The sequence below is a fragment of the Watersipora subatra genome, chromosome 1 (assembly GCF_963576615.1).
Source record: "Watersipora subatra chromosome 1, tzWatSuba1.1, whole genome shotgun sequence".
In the NCBI taxonomy this organism is placed as follows: Eukaryota; Metazoa; Bryozoa; class Gymnolaemata; order Cheilostomatida; family Watersiporidae; genus Watersipora; species Watersipora subatra.
The window spans coordinates 70,730,042-70,755,249 of record NC_088708.1 but is presented as its reverse complement, the minus strand read 5'-3'; the positions used below and the strand labels follow the sequence as shown (position 1 = coordinate 70,755,249).

Sequence of the window (25,208 nt, the reverse complement as noted above, 5' to 3'; positions counted from 1 at the left end):
ACGGCTAAATTACACATTGTTTTATGACGAATAAACTTAAAGTATGTCAGTTGTAGATCTTGTTGTCTCTAACTAGCCGTGGAAGTTGGTCTGGGCCACCTCAAGCATTCTACTTTTGCTGAGCCGAGCTACGTAAATGCTTTGTTTTTTAAAATTAGGGATACTAGTAGCGCTACAGAGTACAGAGAATAATTTTTACGGGCCATATACATATTTAAAATCACTACATGTACATGCATGACTAACATCGTTGGCATTTATAGTGACAAAATGGTGTCATTTGAATTGATTCATATCCTGCCGCTTTAGCATCTCTTTGTTCCATGCAATTGGCGCCAGGAACAGTGATTAAAATATCACCATCGCTATAACAGAATCAGGCAGGCTCTCCGCTGCCGCATTGCATTGATGAAAAATATGCAGCAGCATGTGCAGGATTTCACCTATTATTAGCACACAATACATTGATTACATAATCACTAGTATATGATTGTTTTTTTATCACTTACTTACGCGTACAGTTCTAGATTGAGTTTGGCTAGATACCAGATAATAAATTGTAACCAGATTTTGTTCGTAGACCAATTTAGCAGAATCTATCTGGCATTAGATATGCACCACATGACTTTCACTTGGGAAAAATATCAATGCTCATGCTTCTTGGCCACGATTTGATTTTTCCTTTTCAAACAGTGCAATATAATATTTCAGTATGGAGTAGAACTCATGAACAAGTAAAATAATAAACAGTAAATAAAAAATTTAATTAGTAAAATGTACTATGTTACAGTTTATAACCAAAGCCTCAGGTTTAGAAGTCAATGGTGGCAAGAAGCAGTCAATGAAATCCCTTAGTACAACATTTGCCATGCTGGAGTTACGCAGAGAAGGTAGACAACTTCAAACATGACCTTAGTTGCGCGCACCAACTACATAGCTGTATGTAGCAATTACAATAGTGTATCAAACAGTGATGGCCCTGTGTGTCAAGCGTATCATACAAATACGTAATTAATAGCTCGTGCTTTTCTGAAGTTGATGTTTCATTTGCTAAGTTTTTCAGTCTTGCGAGAAGTTGAACCTTCTTAGGGATTACCATATATTTTTACTAGAATATGAAATATAGACAATCAGCTTTGCAAGGTACAAGACAAAAGGCAGAACGTTCTCGATGTAGTTTTGTTTCAGACATGAAGCGAAGAGAATACGCAAAGGCGTTACACTTGGATTAAATATTGGAAGAATGTTAGCCTTACAAATTATTATAACATATAATACAAATATAAGAAAAAATTAAATTACAAAGTACAAAATGAATCAAAATGTATGTATGTATACGCATGATAACAACTAGCATCGCTGTATAAAATCCTAAAGTCTTTGTCTCAAATAAACCTGATTGTTAGTTTTGATTAGCGGCATTGCACCGGACAATGTAGTAAAATGCATAGATTTACGCATCCACCAAGATCACACTAGATGTAGAGATACATAACATATGCCTACATCGATGATTATCTTGCCATAACTAAATATTAACACATCAATCAACTAACCAAATGAGCATGATTGGTATGTATGCACACAAGTCAAGGAATATATGAATTTATCAAAATATAACAGAGAATTTTAACATTTCAATCATATATCAAGAAAGCTTAATCAAAAAGAAGCAATGCCAGAGACAGTCAAATGAAGCGGGAGAATTAACATATATGACAGTGATATGTTTGTGGAAGAAACCTAGTGCTGGTATAGCCTTTCAAACAGATGAAGAAATTAGAGTGAGATCTCAGCAAGCAGCTCCATAGCTCGAGTAATCGGGATGTGAAGAATAATTTTGGTAGGCATCATGAGCGTGGTAGGCCGGAGGTCCACCCAGCACCATATCAGAAGGAGCATCCAAAGAATCGTTAAGGCAATCCATGCTATACGCAACGGGACGCCTGCTTCTTGGCTTGTCATCCAGTGCGTCCGCATAGTCTTCCGGGTGCTGTGACTGGAAATATCATTATAAAGTTATCTTCTCTCTTAGACTATTACAAGGATGTTCGGCAACTCGCATATCTCCAAAGATAAAAATACTTGTTTAAAGCTAATCCTTCTATCACAGTAGCTATGATAAGTACAAAGCAATGACACAATGCTTTAGGTAGTAGGCAGAACCGGAAAACAAAGTGAGTAGCTCATATGCAAGCATCGCTGAAGATATGAAGCAACTGAAGCATGAGACCGGTCAAATAGCAATGATGATAAACCCTCTAAGCAGCACTTGGTAGGTTTACCAGAAGGAAATGAATTCCACAATGCTCACGCAGAACAGAGCAAGCAAACCTACCTAATTATATTCTCTACAAATGGTACTAATGCAACCGTTACCAGAGTTTGACTAAATACTTTGAAGCTTGGTCATGCATATACAAGCAGGAGCCATGATGAACAAATTTCAATTGACTGAAAGTGCTTATAATAACACAGCTCCTCTTGAACTGCGTACTATTTTGAATCTGTAAGCTTGCAGAATACAATGAAAGAAACTGAAATTAAATAGAGTGAACAGTTTCTATTTTATTCCTCTTAAGCAAGTTATGTTTTTGAGGTGATGAAAGAAACTGAAAGATCACCTTCTTCATCACTAGCAGGTTTCAAGTGCTCTCCAACCTCTGTATACAAATACATTTACATCATAGCAATGTATTTACAGAGTATATTTTGTGGCACTTATCTTAACAGATTTATTCTGATGAGCTAAGCCCTGACCTTCCATCCAGTGTGCTTAGTGTTATTATGGTAGCACTTAGTACATACATGTATGTAAGTGAAAGAAAGTAAGTTTTGTCCCATTATTAATGCACATGCCTATTCTCTCTTCAATAAAGCCTGGTAATATAATCACACAGAAATTAGGGCTTCATTGTACTCAGTCTTCAAATTGATTAAAATCATATTCCATTTTTTTTTTAACTTTTATTCATTCATTATTGAAGTGATTTTCTTGGTTAGCAATAGTAATAGCGGTGGGCTCTGAATTAGCATGAATATTGGGAATAGAGGCACCTACCTGGATCACTGAGTCTGTTTCTGACCCCTTATTATCAAGAATAGAGGCATCTACCTGGATCACTGAGTCCGTTTCTGACCCCTTATTATCAAGAAATTCAACATGTGTGTTATTAAAAACTAATTTCCTATCAGCAACCATTTTTCCCTTTGTGGACCTGTTTGAAATGCCTCATTATTTCAGCAATATCTCAGTAAATAAGTCAGTCAATTTGATTTTTGGAATGATACCAATAATGTATCTAGCACCAAATGGCTACAATTTCTTAATCCGACCTAAACCAGATGTGGGCATAAACGAAGTGGAAGTACACAGCCAAGTTTTTTCGAATCTAGTATCAGATGCAAAAACATCTCCTCAAATTACTTCGGGCTCAGGCTTCCAAGTGTTAACAGAAGGTTTATGAAATGAACAAAGAGTATAAGAATTTCTGGTGTAACAATATTAATGCTCTTAACAACCTGTTCATCCAATAAAGCAACATTTTTGCAAAAGCGCTGATTTCCATTATCCACTATGGACAAGTGCACCAGTTCCTTAAACCCACTCGCAAACCTATCAGGTAGCACCTTTGATGTTGTGTCGCATGTGGCAAGAACAATTTCTATTTCAATGAGTTGTCCATGCATGAGAAGACAACTTGAAAAAATAGTTGTACTTATTGAGAAAGGGATGATTAGAGGTGGTAAAATATGTCGTAATGAATAATTCTGACTGAAGAGAACCTTGCCAGCTGGTCAAACATCGACTTGCCAAACATTTATGGATGATGCAGCAGGACAACTGATAGGAGCTCTTCAAACAACAGATAACCTGTTATGGTTAGATGACTCACAATGACTTGGATATTATGAAACTTTTCAACTATTAGGATGCAAGTATAGAGTCATGTTCTCAATTATTTTCAGACCTTCATTTCAACATATAAAAATAACTTGAAAGCAAGTTATTTCTACCGAGCGTTCAAGGTCAGCTCTTATCCATAAAATATAGTCTTGGCTTCAAACCAAAGAGACAATAAAATATGAGGCTATGACTGGTTCACACTATATCGCCGTATATTTCAGCGTTGATGCCACAATACTTCATTGATCGTCAATGATAACCATGTTCACACTATCCCATACCCATCCGAGTTTGCATCAGGAAATACTCTGTGACGTAGTGTTTTCATTCATCTTTTTAAATTTACGCAAAGTAACCTCTTTGTTTTTGTGTGATGGAATCAAAAGCTAGTCTCGCAGCGACTATCATAAATGGATATGAATAAATCACGCTATCAGTGACAGCGAATTATTATAGCCAAAATGGTTCACATTTGAAAGGCTCTGCGAAATATTGGGAAGGTTTGACAACGGCCAACTTTCCCGGCGTTTCCGCGATGCTTCATCGATGCCATCAATTCATGGTTCACATAATCAACGATGAACGCCGAAAGGGAAACGCTAACAAACAGTGAGCGAGTGTGAACCGACCTTTAGGAATAGTTACAGCTAGCCCCTATGCCTCCCAAAGAGGCTGGTTAGGAGCTTACCATATGTTTCTCATTGATGCACTGCAGTGATGAGCTAACATACCGCGAGCAAATCAATAATCTATACACTAAATCAATGCAGATGTCGAGAATCCCTCATCACATACTTGTAGCTGCTTTAATAGCCTAACCGGATGGGCGACTAAATAGAGTAGCAACTACACTAACTTTAATTCATTAAACGAATCAAGTGTCATTTTTATGATAAGCAGTAGTCGGCATGCTTTGCCAGATTACTAATGTTTGCTTGTGTCATTTGCTGCTGTCGGTCTACCTAAATGTGCTTGTTGTGCCGCAGGCTGTAGAGTAATCATTTTGAAAGTATACTAGGAGTAGGCTAAGGTTCAACAAGCCAATGCGTTCTTCACTAGTTTTACAGCACTTGTATTCATGATATGAACTGCAGAGTCGGGCTGTCTTACATTACTCGCAATATTTTATGCTGTGTCACCCACGTAGTTTGCTAAAGGCTAAGCGCGTCAGTTAGTTTATTGAAAACTCAGGCTACATAGGCCTAAGTCAGTTGATATATTTTTTTAAAAGCTCAAGCTAACAACGTTTTAAAAACACGCTAACACTGATGGATTAAAATTGATGTCAAACTTCAGTTCCTCGAAATGAAATCGATAATAATTCTAGTCTGCTTCTAGCATAGGTGTAATCTTGTTGAGATTATTGCAGATTAAAGCATGTCCTTAGCTGAGTTGCTATTGCTATTTGCAGTTCATCACAGCCTTCAAGATGTTTTCCTTCAATATAGTTTTTGTTTTAAACTTGCATTCAACCATGTTACGATGCCTTATATGGTCAAAACAAATAGTTGAATGTTTCTATTAACTAAACATAAGGCAGTTGTAGCAAGCCTTCTGTCAATCAATGTGGTAAGTTATGACATGTACAGATAATCCGATGCTGGAGCAAATATTCTAAAGATAACCATTTCCATTTGAAGCACGTGTAGGTGTTTGCAATCAGTACCAGGAAAAGGCTGCATTCGGTGAATGAATGAAATTGCCTAGTTAGAGTAAGGAGTTCCCAGAAGACAACTATACACACATTCCTGTTTAATGTTAAGGAACAAGACATTATTGGTAGCAGCGCAATTTCCATAATAGCTGCTTCAAACAGAACATCCATTCACGCATTGCATCGCTTCTCAGTTTATGTACGCGAGTGGCTGTCATACAATAATAGCTGATTGCGGCAGCACTTGATAGCTAATAAAAGCGACTAATTAGCTGGAGGTTAATTGAGGTCAAGAGCCTGCTGACTGTCGACTAAACAAAGACGCTAAGGAACAACCTTGAAAGACTCAAAAGCCACAGTCTGGTTTCAGCGGGAATGACTAAACAAGAGAGCAAACATCATCTAACAGTCAAGTCTTATATCAGTAACAAGTACGCCTTTACTCTCAGGCCTTTATTCTCCTCTTGACTTGAGGATGCCAGTGCATGCCGACGGCGAGTCAATAATGACCTTGTTACGCAGACACTCAAGATATCAAATATGCTAAGTTTTTTTATACTGAATATATCATGTGAATTTAGCTGAATAACAAGATTGCAAATGTCTAAACTGTGTAAAGCTGAGCTGGGCATAAAATCTTACAACAACCGCAAATGTATCTCCAGTTACTTAGACCTCCGATGTCACTGCGAGAACACCCATATGACTAAAGGTCCAGCCACACGTAACAAATTATTCGTTCAATCTGACCGAATTCACGAATTTCACAGAATTCACAGATTTATTTGGCTGAATATCTTAGAATCGTCTGAGCCGTGCATACACACCGAATTCGTCGATGAAACGCTTTTAATTCGCTAACCAATTTTTTTAACGAGCACGGTTCTAGCAGCTTTGACAATTGGTATAGTCCAAGACACGTACGGTGACACACAATAAAAGTATCAGCGCGATATGACCTGATACATACAATACAACTGTCTAGATGCGCCATTGTTGGTTCTCTCTCGTTGGTTTGCCATGGCAAGAACTTCTCATCGTGTATTCAGTATTTTCTTTTAGATGCTTTAGAAACTATAAATTGTTTCTTTTTCAATAATAATAATTTCTTTTTATGCAGCAAAAGATCCGTCGCAGAAACAGTCGCTATCTCTAGCGCATATAAGCAGTTGCATCGTATGTATCAAGTCATATCGCGGTAATGCTTTTATTGTGTGTCGTCGTACGTGACTTGGACTATACCACTTGTCAAAGCTACTAGAATCGTGCTCGCTAAAAAAATTGGTTAGCCAATTAAAAGCGTTTCGTTGACGAATTCGGTGTGCATGCACAGCTCAGACGATTCTGTGATATTCGGCCGAATAAATCTGTGAATTCTGTGAAATTTGTGAATTCGGTCAGATTGAACGAATAATTCGTTACGTGTGGCCGGACCTTTAGCCCAACAAGATGGCCAGCGTGACTGCAGTACTAGATGACCATCCTTGTCACTGCAAGGTTAAAATAGTGCCTGCTACAGAATCCCAACAAGAACATCAGCAGAATGCAATTATTGCTGGAAAAATGAGCACCTCAACGATACTAAGATGTACCGTAAGTCCTTATGCTCAAGCCGCGCGGCCTGTCGTTGGGCGCGGCTTCTGGTTCAAGGTCATAAGCCGCGGCTAAAGCCAAGTTTTTAAAACTTACGTGGGGCTCAGGGCGGCTTCTCGATAAATGCGGTCTCTGCTCAGTTCCGCGCTATAACCATAGAATCGCAGTCATGATACACTTTTATGTACGGGGTTTTGGCGACCTATTCGTTTATTTTCAAGGTCATGTTTATGTAATACTTTAAAATGAAGATGAATTTATCGCTCATTTTTAACTCACCACAGTCATAGGTAATTAACACCTTTTCATTCTTGACCGGCATCTTTCCATAAGCGTGAAGCCCTCTAACAGTGCAATAAAAATCTAGCTGAGACATGGTAAATAAGTTATTGATGCAAGGGTTTAGGAATTTTAATTCGAACTTGGAAGTAAAAGAAAATTCGTTTCACATGTACTGATGTAGCCTGGTTTCTTATTTAAGAGGACGAGGGTATAGCGAAACCCGTCTTAACACTCTCGCTCCCGAAGGGGGTCAAGGATGACAAAACCTCAGTCATTAGCCGCGGTCTGTGGGCATACGCGGCTTGTTGGAGGATTTTTTTTCTTTCGTGCGACAACTGTTTTTGAGAACAAGCCGCGCGGCTTGAGCATAAGGACTTCGGTAGATAAAATTAAGAAACTGCCTGCCCGTAGGACGAGTATCTAAGTCATGTGCAGAGTGAAAATGTCTATTATTAGCAGAGTCAGATTTGTTTATTTGACTACCACAATGGAATGCACATAAGTAAACGGATGCAACCAATGGGTAAGTTTTTGTATCAAAGAGTTACTATTGATGACAGGCCAACATGTTGAGGCATAGAAAACATTGGGGATAAAGAGCATTGAGTAGTTGAATGAATAATAAACTATACAACCACAACCAACCCACAATTGTAAATATCATCCTTGTGTCAATAATGATAAACGTACATACGATGATAATCTTCATAGATAAGGAGATAGCCAACCATTACAGGTTACACAAACACTGGCCTACTTTGGCAATTGCACCAGAAAAGAAACTTGAGTATATAAGAGGTTCATTAGTTGTTTTTCACAAACAATTTAGCCCTATTCGCTCTGATAATCTTGAGTCGCGGTCCATGGCACAAAGATCCATACATGGGACGATCAGCAGAAATATAGCTATGGACCAAGCCAGCAAATATTGACAAAATTTTAGTTAATATAATTATTCCGATACAATTTCAATGATTGATAAGAAAAATATTGTTTATGGAAAAAGTTGGGTATGAATGATCGATCAAAAAGGTGCCCGAAAGTGGTCGGAGCCTTGCAAAGCAACAAATATGGTAGGTGAAAGCGGTCGGAGCCTTGCAAAGCAACAAATATGGTAGGTGAAAGTGGTCGGAGCCTGGCAAAGCAACAAATATGGTAGGTGAAAGTGGTCGGAGCCTTGCAAAGCAACAAATATGGTAGGTGAAAGTGGTCGGAGCCTTGCAAAGCAACAAATATGGTAGGTGAAAGTAGTCGGAGCCTTGCAAAGCAACAAATATGATAGGTGAAAATTTCAGGTATAGCAATGTTTTTCAAATGAGATTAAAAATTAAAAAACAAAATTAAACCAGAGTTTCTGAATTCTGTAATTTAGACTACCGACCTACAAATGGCATTGGCATGGCTACTGCAGTCATTACTTTAGAGTTAATTACTAGTTATGACTTTAAAATTCTTACTTCAAGGTTAACCTTACATAGCGCTCACTACCAACTGAGAAATATGATAATTGTTTTGGCAAGTCTCACCTTTTTGATATAAAATCAAATTTGGGTTATGGATGGCAGGTAATTATTTACTGAGCTGCTTGTTATATTGCTAGCGACAAGTTTGTTATATTGCTAATTATACCATTTGTCAGATTGCAAGTTACACCATTTGTCAGATTGCAAGTTACACCATTTGTCAGATTGCAAGTTACACCGTTTGTCAGATTGCTAGTCACACCGTTTGTCATATATTGTTAGTTGCACCATCTGTCATATTGCTAGTTACACCGTTTGCCATATTGTTAGTTACACCGTTTGTCAGATTGCTAGTTACACTATTTGTCATATTGCTAGTTACACCGTTTGTCATATATTGTTAGTTACACCGTTTGTCATATATTGTTAGTTACACCATTTGTCATATTGCTAGTTACACCATTTGTCATATTGCTAGTTACATCGTTTGTCATATTGCTAGTTACACCATTTGTCATATTGCTAGTTACACCATTTGTCATATTGCTAGTTACATTGTTTGTCATATTGCTAGTTACACTGTTTGTCATATTGCTAGTTACACTGTTTGTCATGATGCCAGCTACATTGTTTGTTTAAAGGCTACCTATACTGTTTGCCATATTGCTAGTTATACCGTTTCACTAGTGATACATGCTACGCAGTTTGTTGTATTTTTCATCTTTGTAGCATCTAAATGGTTCAAAACGTCCAATCTTTAAATCTTTGAAGCGATTCAAACCTCCGTTTCAAGAGGGGTATGTTTGAAAAGATCGTATCAACAACGAAGTACTGTGTATCATGTAAACATCGATATTCATATTATTGCACAAATCTTTGCAATCGGAGGTTGGATTTTCATCATCTTCATTAGTGACATCCTTACAGCAGCTCTGTTCTTAATGCACGTGTTTGAAAAATATTATCTTCGAAATAGAAAAATATTAACTCTGAATTTTAAAGAAAACTTTCTTACGCGCTTTGACATTGACATTTGACCTTAGACGCATTTAGGAGTGCCGGCCGTGATATAAATTATGCACCCCGTTGTAAATAGCACAAAAGCTCGTCAGCTACAAATAATTGCGAGTTGTGCGACCACTTCTGTGTATCATGTGAATTCGTCCTCGTCATTCCTTAGCATGTAATAAAAATTCATAGCATGTAACACTAGTGTTTGTTATATTGGCAACAGCATTGCTCAATAGCAACTAAGCCCTGGCTATATTTCATGTATTGCAATGTTTCTGCTCTAGCTTTTACCTTGATCTAAACTACATGATTCTTATTTCACAACAGTAATTTGTGAAGATACCCAGTATGTTGGTTGCGATGATATGTCAGAGAACCAGTTCAGGCCATCAAACTGAATAAATCAACACTGTCATGTCACTTGGACAGTATGTTTTATCACCGATGAGGTTTAAGTAGTGTAAGTACTCACAAAAAAGTAGCTGCCAGTATAGCACAAAGGTCATCACCCTTAATGCATTTCATAGCTGTCACTGGACCAATCAAGGAACTTTTTGAAAATGCAAAAGCCAGTCCGATTTAAGGTTTAGCCCAAGTGCTTATAGCATACTTGAGGCAACAGCGGCCATGTGATATAGAAATGTGGACAACAAAGCTTCTGTTGATAAACAACCGAAGTAAAGCAATGGTGATGTTCTGATAGGTGGAATAACTGATGATTTCACATGACTATGATAGCTGGACATTCATGAGTAGATCAGCTAGACATTTTAACTAGCATGCCAGCAGTACAGGTGCCATAATAAATGGAGGCCTGAGCAAATACAGTAGTACATGCCAGTCACGGGGTGATGAGTACAGTGTGACTTTGCTATCATATGATATCCTAATGACCATGCTACGAGAGACAGTGGCCTCTCTAGTGGGCTCAAATAACTCCTACAATGTCATCCACGTCTTTAAACAATCTAGTGGAACAGGCGGAAAAACTACAAACGCTGTATTAGATGTTGACTGGCTAGAAATCGTTATAATTCAGAATGCCTACACTGAGCAGCCAAACTGATGGACAGCTGCTCTAGAGAGCCATGATGTCATTAGACGAGCCGGAATTAGAGGGTGGAAGGCATAATTTAATCCTAGCTAAAAGATTGGGAATAAATAACTGTTATCTTGCTTATACGGAAGCTTAACAGAAGGAGCAAATATTAGCTCATTTGCTTTACGAGGTGGCGTGTGAGAGACTCATTATTCGAGAAAGTAGCTATGGTAATCAGCTGGCTGCCAGCGATGCGGAGCTGGTGCCAAATTAGCAGTCGCAGAGAATACAAAACATGAATAGGTTTGTTAGGAGCTTTCAAGTGCTGCAGTAGCTGAAGAGCATAACTAATGTTGGACAGCACTAGGTGCGGCTTTAGACAATCAGAAAGCAATAAACAGCTTCATTGTAGTAGTAATTGATCTGATCGACTCAACGGTAGATGACACATGACCAGACGATTAAATGATGGATAGCATGCTGTGGATAGAGTATGTATAGGCCTACTTCGCTACAGTTGCTACACTTGTATACCCCTGCAAGGCTTGCTCCTGTAATACAAGACTTTTGATGATTGGCCTCTGGATATGAGTAACCATTTGAGGTGAGAGAATTAGCTGTAGGATGTTTATCTTCAAAATAACAGATGCTAGCAGAAAGCTTTAATAAGAATTTAATTGCGGCCTTATTGCAGCTTGTCCAGCCACAGCAAACCTTCTTCCACATTATCAGGAGGTGGCTGTGAAAAAAGAGGAATATCATTGGATATTTCAATAACTTTGTTTACCAGAGACAATGAGGGCTATAACAATGTTTGCTTTAGCCGCGCGTTATCTACAAGTGCCACAAAACATAGCATCTTAATGGCACCCACCCTCCATTTATCACGTTTATTATAAATAGGAGAGCCTGCTTGTTGCTGCTAGAGACAAAGATATGGAGAAGGATATCTAAAGCTGATGCACGCTGGAGATGAAATAATAGGCTAGTGGCAGCTTTACAAAGGCACAGGAGACATCAGACAGGACTGTAACCTTTGACTTTTATAGAAATTAAATTATATCAAGATACTTGTAATATAAATTACCGTGAAACCTCTATTCGAATGCCTTTATCTATCAGTAGAACGCCACCTTTAATAGAAGCCCACTACAGGAGAATGGTTGAAAAATCCATTTCAACTCCAAAGCTTTACAGTTTTTCCTTTAAAGCTTTGAAAGCGACACTATGAAAATAACTAGTACCTGCATCCGGCTAATATTTTTAGCAAACTAGTTCCTTGTTTTATTCGATCTAATACTTTGACGTATATGGATAATGGGTTTAACAAAAATGCTGAGGCTGACAGCATTGACGCCGCTGCGTCCAAAGGAGAGTACAATATATAGTTGAAATTAGCATCATTTCGCCCTTGAAAGGGTTATATTGGTTCTCTTAAAATTCTGGCGAGCTAGTCGAAAAATACAGCGCCATTATCTGTTTGAATGTCACCTCTAATAAAACCGCACTATAGGGAAAGGGTTAAAAAATACAGCGCCACGGCATTCAAATAGAGATTTTATGGTACATTTTTTCTAGTATTGGTTTGAGATAGTTGCATTCAAAAAAGAATTTTTATTTAGAATGACACTAAACTATCTTAGAGTGACTAGATTTTTATTTTAAGTCGAGCTACTTCCACGGATTTAGTTTTAAAACATTCTCCGACAATCAGCTATTGAAAACAGCTCAAAAGCCAGCAAAGATTTTTACTACGTTTATTTCTGTGCCGTGCCTATCAAACTTATTTTCCCACGACCAAATGAGCGGAGCGAAGTTTGAGAGTTTTTATGATAAATGCATGTGCACACAACTTACGAAAATTATTCACCAACAATGACGCAAACCCTTGCATCGAAATCTCATTAACAAATTTAACCATTTTTTTGTAAAGTCGGCAAAGTATAATAACGATACAAAACACATATAAACCTATTTAAATATGTTACCAAGTCTTTGAAAGGTTACCGCAATATCTTAAAACTAACCCATCTGATCGGATTATACATAAATAGACAGATTAATTCGACCAAAAATCATTATTAAAGCTGGCCAAGCCTTACTTTTATCAAAATTAAGACCGGCTAATGAAACACCGAGCGACAGAAAATAGAACCATTAAGTCGTGCGCATTTCACGAAAAAATAACGTGCACATTTCACCAGTCTATAGCATTGTCGAATTGCGAAGGTTTCTGTAATTATCGTAGAAGTACAGAAATCGTTTCTTTTTTGCCGATTTCAAAGTAACTGACATCTTGGAAACTTTTGAGTACTTTGGGATTCTAACTGATGTCCAAAGCAGTGAAAGTATAGGAAATGACGATGATATTTTTTTCTAACGATTCTTATGAGATTATTACAATATTTAATTATAAGTTGGTATGACTATTGAAGTCTTATAGTCACATTAACAACATCGATGATGGGCAGTATGTTGCTGTTATTATTTTTTCTAAATAGTTTTGTTAAATAGATTTTCTAAAAATTTATATAAATATCACAACTTCTTGATATTGTTAGCAATGACGTTTTGAAATGTAAACAAAATTGTGCATTGGTTTTCTATTATTACTGTATTACTATATTAACAATATTGGTTATTCTAATAATATCAGTGCATTTTACTTCTAATATTGCATTTCTCCTATTGCAGGGGGAGAGATATAAACATATAATCTTTTCCTTTCATTATTGCTGTTTGTTGTATATAATAACACCCACACCCAGTACATTACAGCTACCATTGCAGTTATCCTATTGCACTGCAGTGCCATTTGACTGCTAATATTGCATTTCTCAACCATCAGTACTCTCTCTTTTTCCCAATATCACATTGGTCATGGGCTGTATGACAGGGGAGTTGCTAGTAATATTACATTTAAGTTGTTTATGCGGAATCTTGATTTCATGCTATTTCTATATTTTATACTAAAATATAGAAAATGCCATAACCGGTAACCGGTAAAACACTTGCGGCATTCGGCTCGGCGGCTAATGTTCACATAAAGCTGCGTCGCTGGGAGTCATGTAAAAAAGACCACTAGCCATGCCGTCTCGAAAGTGCTGACCTTCACATGTACAGTGTATTTTGGGAAGGCTTCGCCTGCGGCTCTTCGCGAAAGCTGAACTGCGCTGAATTCTTGCTTTGACCGCCGGCAACTACCCTTGGTACTCGGTGCCTAGGCTGACATTTCACCGCTGATAGCCCCGCAGTGCCATCACCGGTGTTTGCGGCGTATACGGAAACCAGGCTTTAAGCGTTAAGCAAGCAGGATGACAATCGTAGGGTGCAAGCTGATACAAACAGAAGACAACTCTGCTAGATGCCCTAATAACTAATAAAAGAACTTGAAACGCTTGTTAATGAAATCAGCTTTAAAGATGAGCTTAAACAAGATTTTGGTAGATTAGTATCGAATTTTTTCTATTATTTACGAATGTTTTTGATGTTTGAAGTGATCTGACTGCCAGCATGTCTTGTGATTAAAATCGACAAAACTCGATCGTGGTTAGAACACTCTGAAAAAAGGATGTGCGAACTGATATCACTAGTTGATATCGGTTATTGCGTTCTTTTTGCAAGAATATGCATCTCTACTCAGACAGTTTCTTTGCAACTAGACATTATAATTGCACTTCCCCTCATCTGAACACTTTAGCTACAATGAAGTTTTGGTCGATTTTAATCTTGAAACATCCTGGCAGCCAGATCATCTCAAAACATCAAAAACAATCGTAAATCATAGAAAAATACCGATACTTTTTGATAAAACCTACTAAATACTGGTGCAAGTCCATCTTTATATCACTTTTTTCCAAATGAGCACAAATGGAGGGAGACAAGGGGCAGGAGAAAACTTACATATCGATTATCATAGCCTTGAGTCACAGGTGACCTGGGTACATCAGGCGCTGTATAGCTATTTTGAATTATGTCTGGTTGTGTGTTCATAGATCCTCCATTAGTTCCACTTCTGTAATGCAGGGGGCAAACTAGTGAGTGTTAAAGGATAGAGAACAGCAAAGCAGAGAATGTTGTAGGTGACTGTTAAGGTGACATAATACAAACATATAGACAAACAGAGAGAGAGAGATTCAGGATGAACTGGTACTAGCAATGAAGAATACAATTATGAGCACATCATGTCAAAATAGCTTCTCAAATAGTGAGGGACAACCCACTCCCCAACGGGGTGCCCGAAGCTCCCGAAGGATGCATTTGTTCTCGAGAAAATAATTTTATTGCTTCACTTTACCAAAATAAATGGCAAATGCATATTCACTACATTAGGGGACAGTACAACTCATTGTCCGACGGTGCGCGGGAATATTTGCTCTGTGATGTAAGCATTGTTTCCACTAGACATAGGTACTGTGCACAGAGCAGGAGTATGACCGCACATCATCGCATATAAGCCGAAATTTAAGCTAATTTTTTTACTAAAAATGGTCGGATATGAACGCACTAATCTGATCGCACTCAACTGAAATTATGCTAACTTAATTCCAACAACTGCAACCATAATAAGCATGCAGCTGGTAGACTTACTTAGGTTGTTTTATACCGTGGCAAGGGCTTGTGCTTGAGGAAAAACTGCATGTGAAGGTTTATTGAAAACAGTGCAGCGCAGCCGGAACATTTCACCTTTTTTCTGTCCAGCTTTTGTTCTTTCGAAGCAGCGCTTGATTGATACTAGTCCTACATGTATTGTAGGTATTATTGACAGCAATAGCTTGTGTTTACATTAGTCACAACGTTACATGCAGTTTATTTGCATCGATAGAACTGCCAGTACAGTTGAAAAAGTTTTACCGTCATTAGTAAAAGTAAAATATAACAAGAATGATTATCATTTTCTTTAGTTCTCTTCTCCAACCTTGTGTGATAGATCCTTATGGTGAGTTATGGTTTGTGGAGTTGGTTCATTAGCCAATTTTTCTTAATCCACTGTCGTGAGGATATTTTTTAGGTTTGGCTTAAGTGAGACCAGCTTGCAAATGAGATCGGCTTACATGTGAAGATACACAGCAAGTACAATAAAGATACAATGTTATGCAAAGGTGTACATATAACAACTTTATAGACAAAGTAGATGAATGGCTGACGTTGCGCGGGTAATAGAAGTCTTCGGACAGAAAAATTATTTTTATTTAACATAAATTTACAACAACAGTTACCATTTTAACTTCCAAACTTCATATCATGAGAAAAGTGTTTTGTGCAGTTTAAATAAATTGAAAGAAAAAATAAAACTGTTATGGTTTTCAAACTTTGTCAAACAGCAGTAACTTGTAAACTTCATTTCATGAGGAAAATATTTTGTGTGGGTCAAATAAATTAAGAAACAAAATAAAACAACTATAAAAGTGTTTAAATGTGGAATAATTAGCAAGTAATAGCTAAAAGATGATTCGGTAATGATACAATTAATATGAACTGGGAAAATGAAATAAGAATCATGAATATGTTGAATTAGTAATAACCATTTGTGCATAAAAGTGTGTGTATAAAAATAGTTACTGTTCCACCAGAACCTATCCATCAAAACTTTGAATACGACGATACCGGTACCTCTTGATACTGGTATAAATGTAAAAATGAGATATCGGACTGGCTTTATCTGACCGAACGGAGAGAATATAGAGGCTATTCCTACTCAAGATAATACAGTCTGTGTGAAATGTAGTAGCCTTTACTGACTTAGCAATTGAACCATACGAAAAAACCGGAAATAGAAGTGAAACGGCACATTTGAAAATGAAACGGCACATTTCAAAGTTACAAATTAAAAATATAAGTAATGGTAGCAAAAGATTATTTTTAAAACAATTTAAAAAAATATCAAGTGCAAGAGGTAATATTAGCTAATAATCAAAAGTGCACATTTAGTGTGTGATAAGAGCGATAAAATTGTAAGAACAGCATAGCTTGGTAGCTAAATGCGCGTTTCTCAACTTGGGGTTGCAATCTTCATTAGTTTAAAGTTCAAAATCTTCGTATGTTTGAATCCAGCAGAATTCGAGCTTTTAATTTCAAAATTTTACTAGCTATAGCCAGACAAATCAAAGGACATTCAGACAAACTTTGAGATTTATATATATATACATGTATATATAGATGATACTATTTATAGTCACCGTGAGGGGATGTTTTCTTCGTCCTAGGGGGGCATGACAGAAAAAAATTGATAAGGGCCAAGACAAATTCAGGAAACTTTTAATGTTTTACAATAAAATGTAAAGTGTTTTACATATTGATACATTCATATAAGCAAATTTCAATGTTGAAAGGTCTAGTATAGAAATTATTTGCTATGAGTTCCCAATACAACAGCAAGGATGGGTCTAGATTGAACAGGCATAACACTTGCTGTCTTTAGTAATTCACACTGATGATTGACAACTGAGCTAACTGCATTATTTTAATGTTGCAAAAGCTTACACCCTTCCTGTTTTATTTGCCTGGCAAGAATGACATTTTCACAAGCAAGCTGATAAATAAATGGGATTAACATTTTTTCCCCCATTTTTCAACATTGCGAAGTCTAGCCTCTGGTGACTAACCATTCGGTGCACACTGCTTAAAAGTATGGGTGCCCATGCACTGCCGAGCTAATATTTATTGTGGCTTTCGCCTTACTAAAGGTCTAGCTACATACGCTAATTAAATGCGTCCTTTGCTTAGCTAAAGTGGTGGCACGCATTGTTGATACTAAATGTCCAAAGTAACACATTGGTCTACATCTGGGTTTTGACCAGTGTTGGCTCGGTTTAAACCAATGGGTTAAACCGAGTGGTTTAAACCAGCCCGAAAAAAAAAACGGTTTTTATTGTTTTTTCATTATTTTTGTGAAAAGCATAATATTTTAAGCTCCTAGTGGTACATGTGCGGTAGAAATGCAATTAAATGTAATCATCAGCTGTGGAAGTTTATTTAGGACACAGTAGTGAATTGATGGCAGAGCTGGAGTTAAAACTACATAAAACAAAAGCACAACAATGAATTAGTGAATTTCATTTTCAATTGGTTTTATCAAGTGATATGATGATCTTTTTGCTGATGAAATATAAAAACCATGTTAAATATACTAATCCAATCATCGTCTTTAATAATGAATACGTTCTCAATTCTGGCCAGTGAGAAAGGATTACTTATAACTAGAAATTAAAACAATAAAATCCTTTTGGGCAAAAGCTTCAAGTTTACAAACTAATATTTCATTTATTGGGCACAAGCCAAAGTAGTTGGATTGTTAGAATTCAGTTTATCAAGTTTTTTGTGTTTTGAAAAGTTAAAGTTGCGCCTCAAATTTCCAACATGCCTCGCAAACAAGATCCCGTTTGGCAGTTTTTCACTCAAACTGCAAATTGCAAAGGTTTTAAGGCAAAACGTAATAGGTGTGCTGTTGTAACGCGAGGTCATGCAGATAGGCTTAAAGCTCATGTAGCAAAGTGTAAAGCTGAAAACACCAATTTACACAGTGATGCTAATATTCAGGTGATAGAAGTTGAGTCATCTGCCACGGCTCCAAACACTAGCAATGCATCTGCATTATGCTCTGCTCTACACTACCACACAACTAATCACTGGGATTAAAGTTCCTACTTATACATAGAGCTGTATGTAAAATATTCACTTTATGTAATAAGATTTCTGCTCTGTATTTCATCGATCATGTTTGTTTTAAGACTCATTCTGAAATTTCCATGTTTTCTCTCTTTTTTCCTACAACAACTCCCACCGTACCATCTTTAACAGATGATTCCACATATGTATGTTCAATACTCAATCATGCAGCTATAGTAGGTGATGTTAATTAGACTTATAATTGCAAAAACCTTGGTAAAATTATAAAAACCATAAAAAACGGTTTAAACCATAAAAAAACCGGTTTAAACCAAAAAACCTGTTTTTTTTCATTAAAAAAACATGGTTTTTTCCAACCCTGGTGTTGACTAAAATAACAGGTTTTAATGATCTCCAAGCCAATTTATTGGACTTGGTGGATATGAATTTTCAGGAAACGTCTAGTTTACCTAAGACTAACCAAATGCCGGAGTTGCTTAAGTATTAAAAACGGATTATAAACCTGGTGGATAATGTAGTTGCCATTGGCTAATTTGAGTAAGCTAGTATCCACATTGCTGAACTTACTAATAAGAGCGTGAAAGCAAGCTTTAGTGACGTTGCACGTAATGCAGAGTCACGATGCGTATTTTAACCCAGATGATAACTCATATTGCCCAAAGAATCCATTGCATCTCGCATAGCTTAATGAAATAGCTTGTCGTTGTTTGAATGGGAGGTTCTGAGATCAAATCTTCCGCGACACGACTTTCATTGCTCAACTTTAATCGCAACAGCTGGACAGATGAGGAAGAACTGATATTTATGTAGATTTATATAGATATTTTTATATCGAATCTATATTTTTATAGATTTCGTTTGGACCCCTGATGACAATGCAAAGAATTATTTCTTGGTGAGCAATGATAGTTTCAGTTGCATCAGATACCTGAATGCCCCCAGTATAATTTTAGACTGTTTATGAAACATTTAGGACATTATGAACCCAGTGTTTTGGACTGAGCGGTTTTCCTAATTAACGCCTAACGTTTCTTCCTTGAGCAAAATTTAGCAACGAGAACAGCTGTACAAGTGTTATTGCCATCAGAAATTGTTGTTGATATATTAGATTATAAATATGCTGACAATACTTCAATAGTAGAATAAAGGACGTCACGGCCTTCACATGACTGAAGCCAATTCTTATTGGTCAGTCTATTCATCAAAACGAGCCATTGTTAGATAGTGTCAGTGTGTGTAGCCACAGCAAATACCGACAGTACGCATTGGTTATGCAGTTCGTCAGTGTCTGTAGCCTGTTCTTTATTCAGAAATGCTACAAATGTCATGGACTGCTTGCACTACCAGTAACATAGCGAGCATTCAAAAACATTTTCAGATGCAGTGTTGCAATAAGGACACTGGACAGACCACCTAGTCAGGGTTTATGGTTCAGGACCTACTTGCTATTCCACTCGCCTGCCTGATGCTTTGGCTGCTAATCTTAGCATGGTTATCAGCCATAAGGCAAGCTCATAGATGGAATATGAACTAATTTGTCACTTTTTATCAACACACCTCAAAGGGATCATTCATTTCTTTTCTAAACAAACAGGATTTGTAGAAACCAAACTATCCAACTGTGTATATTGATAAGAATTCGTGGTAGAATGGGATTAATTATGTTTTTCAATGGGATTCCATGCTGGAACTTTTCTGCTTGGATTGAATATGGATAACAATGTGACAAAAAGCTTGTTTTTTGAATATTTTAAAACTAAATCCTGGCCGATAGGACTTCTGTGAGTAATTCTGATATTTACAGCCAATCGACGAAATAGCATTAATGATAACAAAATATTGCGCGAGAGTATATACCATATATTTGCCTAGCTGCAATACTCCAAAGAGCAGAAATTGAGCAAGGTGAATCGGCTGCGGCACATAATACTTTGAAAGTAAACACCCATATATTTCACACAAACCTGATATAAGGCTAGCCTATGCAACGACCTACTAAAGCCAGCAGGCTAACAAGTGAGCTATTATCTCACAAATAACTTTCTATTTACCTTTAGTGGAATAACAGCCTACCAGCAAAAGTTATTGATTTTTATGGAGAATCGTCATTGAGCATCACACGCATTATTTCAAGTTATTTGCAAATCGATTTTTTGGTATTCCAGAAGAGCCCAGTGCACGCTAACATTAGAAAAGTACTGAGTAAGTTATAAGTTAGTAAAATTACCCGAAACAGCCGAACAAGACCAGAAATTAACAACAGATTACTATCAGGGAGGTTGAGAGTATAGACACAAAGCTATGGTCTAGAAAATGATACATGTTAAACAATAATGCAAACTTACATGTAGCCAAAGACCAACACACACAGCCATACTTACTCGTTAATATATCTACTGTTTCGGCTTTCTAAAATAGAGAAAATTTGCTTGAATACAAAGTTTTGAATGGCAGATGCAACATATAAGCCTATTGGCAGTACAAACATCAAAGAAAAGCCCAACATTGGTGACAAGCAAAAACAAAGAATGCTTGAATGAGATAAGCATGACATATTGAGCTTGTTACAGCATACAGCATCACATACAGCATCATAGGAACTCGTGCCACTGTCAAAACAGTACTAGCCTTACCTCTGGCTGCCTGTTTTTTTCTAGCTGCTGGTGTGTGTCTTTGGCGATAGATGACGGCTACAGCTATGAGTACTATGCCCACTAGTACTACAATAGCTACGACTATCAGTGCTATTTCATATGCCTCAAGTGAAGATGGTCTTACGGGCCCTGTGAACAAAGTGATTTGGGATAAGGAGAAACATATGGAAGGACTCAAACATATATACATGTATATATGTTAAACTAAACTAGCATATTTATTCCAAATAAACCTAAAGGCATGAAAAATCACAGTTGTATCAGTTTTATGCATAATTTATATACAAAAATATAAGTAAAATGAAACACCTACCTGGGTTTGCTGGTTTTGTAGTTGTCTGGGCTGCAATCACATAGATATGATTAGACACAATTGGATGCAATGAGACAAAGCTACTACAATGCGAAGTCTTTAGACCATGATAGTAGTCAGAATAAAAAGGCTAGACGCCATTAAACACTTAGATAGTGGTGAAGACAAAGTGCAGCCAAATACTCTCAAGTGATAAGCATTACCAAGCGTCATGCGGATCAGTGATGAGATGGTTAGTAGGAATGGTAAGCGAACAAACTTATCACCTTAAAGCATAGTGAAGGGCTGCTTACAAAAGAAAGCTGTCAAGTTGTCGAGACAGTTGTGGTCGAACCAGCATATGTGTACACAATCAGTAAAGCTATCAAGTTAGCAACTAGTAACTGGCTGAGACACTAATTTCAAATTTCACCAGCCTTTCTACCTAATTTGTTATTCCTTTTGCAAGAGTGCAGAGTACATATAAGCGTGTACTTATGTTGAACAATCCCTATCTATAGCTAGTACCTGTAACCTGCTGCTGAATTTAATACAATATACAGTTTGGTATTCATGACTGCAGAGTGAAGTGCAGTAAGTTTCATTTGTTAAACTCTCTGATAATGTATGTGTATATTAAATATATCTCAGCCATTTTTATTCAACAGCAACAGTACACTTTCCCAAACAAGAGCGCGATGTAATATCAGTCAGGCTGCCGGTGTAAGATGAACTAACATGCCTTAGAAACTGTGAGATCACTACCTTCCTATGACAAACACGAGGTTACATACAAGGCATGCTCTCATGCAGAACTGAAAGCTAGGTAATGCGTTGTAAATATGAACCAAGCATTACCGACACTTGTAGTTGAGCTTGTTGAAGTAAATGTTGTAGTCGAAGTGATGGTATAATCTGTAAGTCAAGAGTAATAAATAGAACTGAATATGTCTCTTGAATAATAATGTCTCTTGAATGGTTACACCTTTCGATTTAGTTTCCTACACATAATCTAAAAGAGGCGATACGATATTCAGACTGTTAGCTTGTTATTTAAAACAGACTGTGTATAGTATTTGTGTACCCCCTTTGAATTCCACCAGCTTAGAAATACCGTTGCGAGACTTTTTCGCTATATATATATATATATACACATATATATACACGTACATGTATATATAATGTACATATATGTATATACACATGTGTATATATGTATATCTACATATATACACATGTGTATATATGTATATCTACATATACAGTTTAAAAAACCTTGGAGATCAAAATTGATGGCCGTTCTTTTATACGCTCTTTAATAGATTGATAAACATCGTTTTTCGAATGCGGAAATTTTAGAGACGAAAGATAAACAAATTTGGTTTGTTTTTGTGAATTCCAAAAACCTCCATTATGTCAAGTGTGACAGTAAAAATTATGACGAGTGTCGCTCAAGCAATCCAATGGGTAAGTTGGATTTATTCTTATATGAGTTGATACGAGCTAGAAACATGAAACATGACGAGTAAATTAAACAGTTGAAAAAGTTTGAACACGCTAAAGGATTGAGTGGTAATGATGCAGATTTTCAAACTCGATAAGGATGGTTGGATTGTCTACGAGAAACCATTGCTCAATAATAGCTACCTGCATATTTTGTAAAAGCACAAATTTTACCTTTGCAGTATCTCTACTGTTATCACGACTAAGTGATGGTGTTATATAAAATGTTTACTTAGTTCAAAATAATTTAGCGAGAATAGTGTTTCTATACATATTGTGACATTACACCAAAATGTGATCAGTAAAAAGATCCGAACCAAATACTTTTTCACACAAGAACTGTTCTAACGGCATCTGAATCTTTCAATGGGCCGAACCGGAAAATGGCTCTTGCTTCAGGTACCTGCGATGGTCGAATTATTCCACGCTGCCTTGACTATTCTGCCTGAGATGCAGTCGATCGCAATATACAGTAGCTATTATCAAAGGCGGCCACTCTTACCTGTAATAGTAACTGAGAACCACATTCGAGCTAGTTGGTTTCCTATTGCCGTGTTAGTTCCTTCGCATACAAACTCTTTTTTCAAAGGTTCATTAGGCTTAATCTGTAAATAAATTACTATACACAATTTCATTAGCAAATGTCGGGACTGCATGAAATTCTGTCTTTCAAAATATAAACTGACAAAATCTAACAACTGATAGCGGCCATCTGATGCAGTCAACTGGCCACTAGCTGACTGATACATGTCATTTCAAAACAATTTTTATTCATACATATTTTGGCTGTTTAACGACCATTTTTAAATGAAAAGCAATGCTATTAGTACTAGTTTGATCTGACAGATGATTGGCTGAGTAATGATCAACTCTATCAAACCTATGACAAAGATATGCCAATCATGGTCTTCTGCAGAACAGTATAAGCAAGAAAAGAGAACACTGATTCAAATAAAAACATTTGGATATGCTGATATTTACAATCATTATAAATACAAAAATAGATATTTTTGCCTTTTTTGAAACAGATAGCTAGCTAACAGGGCACAAAAACAGATAGTGGAAGAGCATAGATGGCTAAAGATGATCGAAGTTCATGCAACTTGAATCTTGCAAAAAACTCTTAAGCCTCTCCTATGCTGCATCGCGAAATAAGGCTCTATTGCTTGCTATCGCTACTTTGAAAATATGGATGTGTGATGATGCTTTTTGTTTATGTTTTCAACTTGTTCACTACCACGCTAAATTCGTTATTCTGATCAAATTACTTCGAACGAATTTTTTGCAAAAAATCTTTATACCGCTAATATTTAAACAATATCTCGAGAATCAAAACAGATATTGTTTTACTGTAAAAAGCATCTCATTCAGAACAAAATTCCCTATAAAATAAGCATAAAATTGTTTAGTGAATCCTACTCTCGCAAAATTTCTGACGATTACTGTGCGCTGAACAAATGCGGCGTGTTTCTTATTGCCATGACAATACCGATCTGGTTTCCCGTTTTGAAAAATAATTACAAATGTAATTGCTGAAAATTTTTTTTCTATTTGTTGCACGTGATTGGCAACAAGGTTGCTTCGTTGGAGACAGAATTTGATTGGTCTAGACAATGTGTGGGCTTCGTACTGAAAAGAAAAGTGAAACCCTATTGATAAGCCGGCTATTACCGCGAAAGCCGATACATTGGCTTAGGGTAGCGAAAGAATTAATTAACAGTATATAAACCAAATAACCTTACATTTCCTCTTTTCACTAATGCACTACAGGACAGTACAGCTGAATCTATAACAATTGAACCATTTTCCCTAAACTTTTCTTATCAAGGAAATTAAGGAGTAAGCAACCTAAAATCATCTGCAACCAACTCTTTAAATCAAGTGGTAAACATTAAGTCTACAACATTAGACATCAAGTGGTAGACTTACACCAGGAAAATTAACTTCCTTGAGAACATACTTCTCCCCAGATGCAATAGCTACAATAGGTACATCTGCTTGCTCTGAGGTATCATACCACGCGTACTCAACAGGTCCATTGAAAGCGAATTCACATTTCAATTCATAATCTCCATCTGCGGTGTTCCAATCAACAGTACGATTCCCTGTGTTATATGGCCCAACTGCAACATCATTACTATTACTGAGAACTACTACCTACTATACAGTAGTAATAGTGAA

General features: G+C 36.9%; 1 protein-coding gene across 2 annotated transcripts in view; it reads right to left on the bottom strand.

The window, feature by feature from the left end:
• Nucleotides 1–1,165: 1,165 nt before the first annotated feature.
• LOC137398797 (uncharacterized) overlaps nt 1,166–25,208 on the bottom strand; it is a 37,660-nt gene continuing 13,617 nt past the window's right edge. Inside the window, exons 5-12 of one of the 2 annotated variants that reach the window (XM_068084977.1) lie at nt 24,957–25,150; nt 23,530–23,632; nt 22,383–22,439; nt 21,546–21,575; nt 21,212–21,361; nt 20,960–20,987; nt 14,853–14,964; nt 1,166–1,999 (exon numbers count right to left, since the gene is read on the bottom strand). In XM_068084977.1, coding sequence (XP_067941078.1) covers nt 1,793–1,999; nt 14,853–14,964; nt 20,960–20,987; nt 21,212–21,361; nt 21,546–21,575; nt 22,383–22,439; nt 23,530–23,632; nt 24,957–25,150 — 881 coding nt within the window. In that variant the 3' untranslated portion in view covers nt 1,166–1,792. The remainder of the gene's footprint in view (nt 2,000–14,852; nt 14,965–20,959; nt 20,988–21,211; nt 21,362–21,545; nt 21,576–22,382; nt 22,440–23,529; nt 23,633–24,956; nt 25,151–25,208) is intronic. The other variant, XM_068084983.1, reaches the window with a different exon arrangement.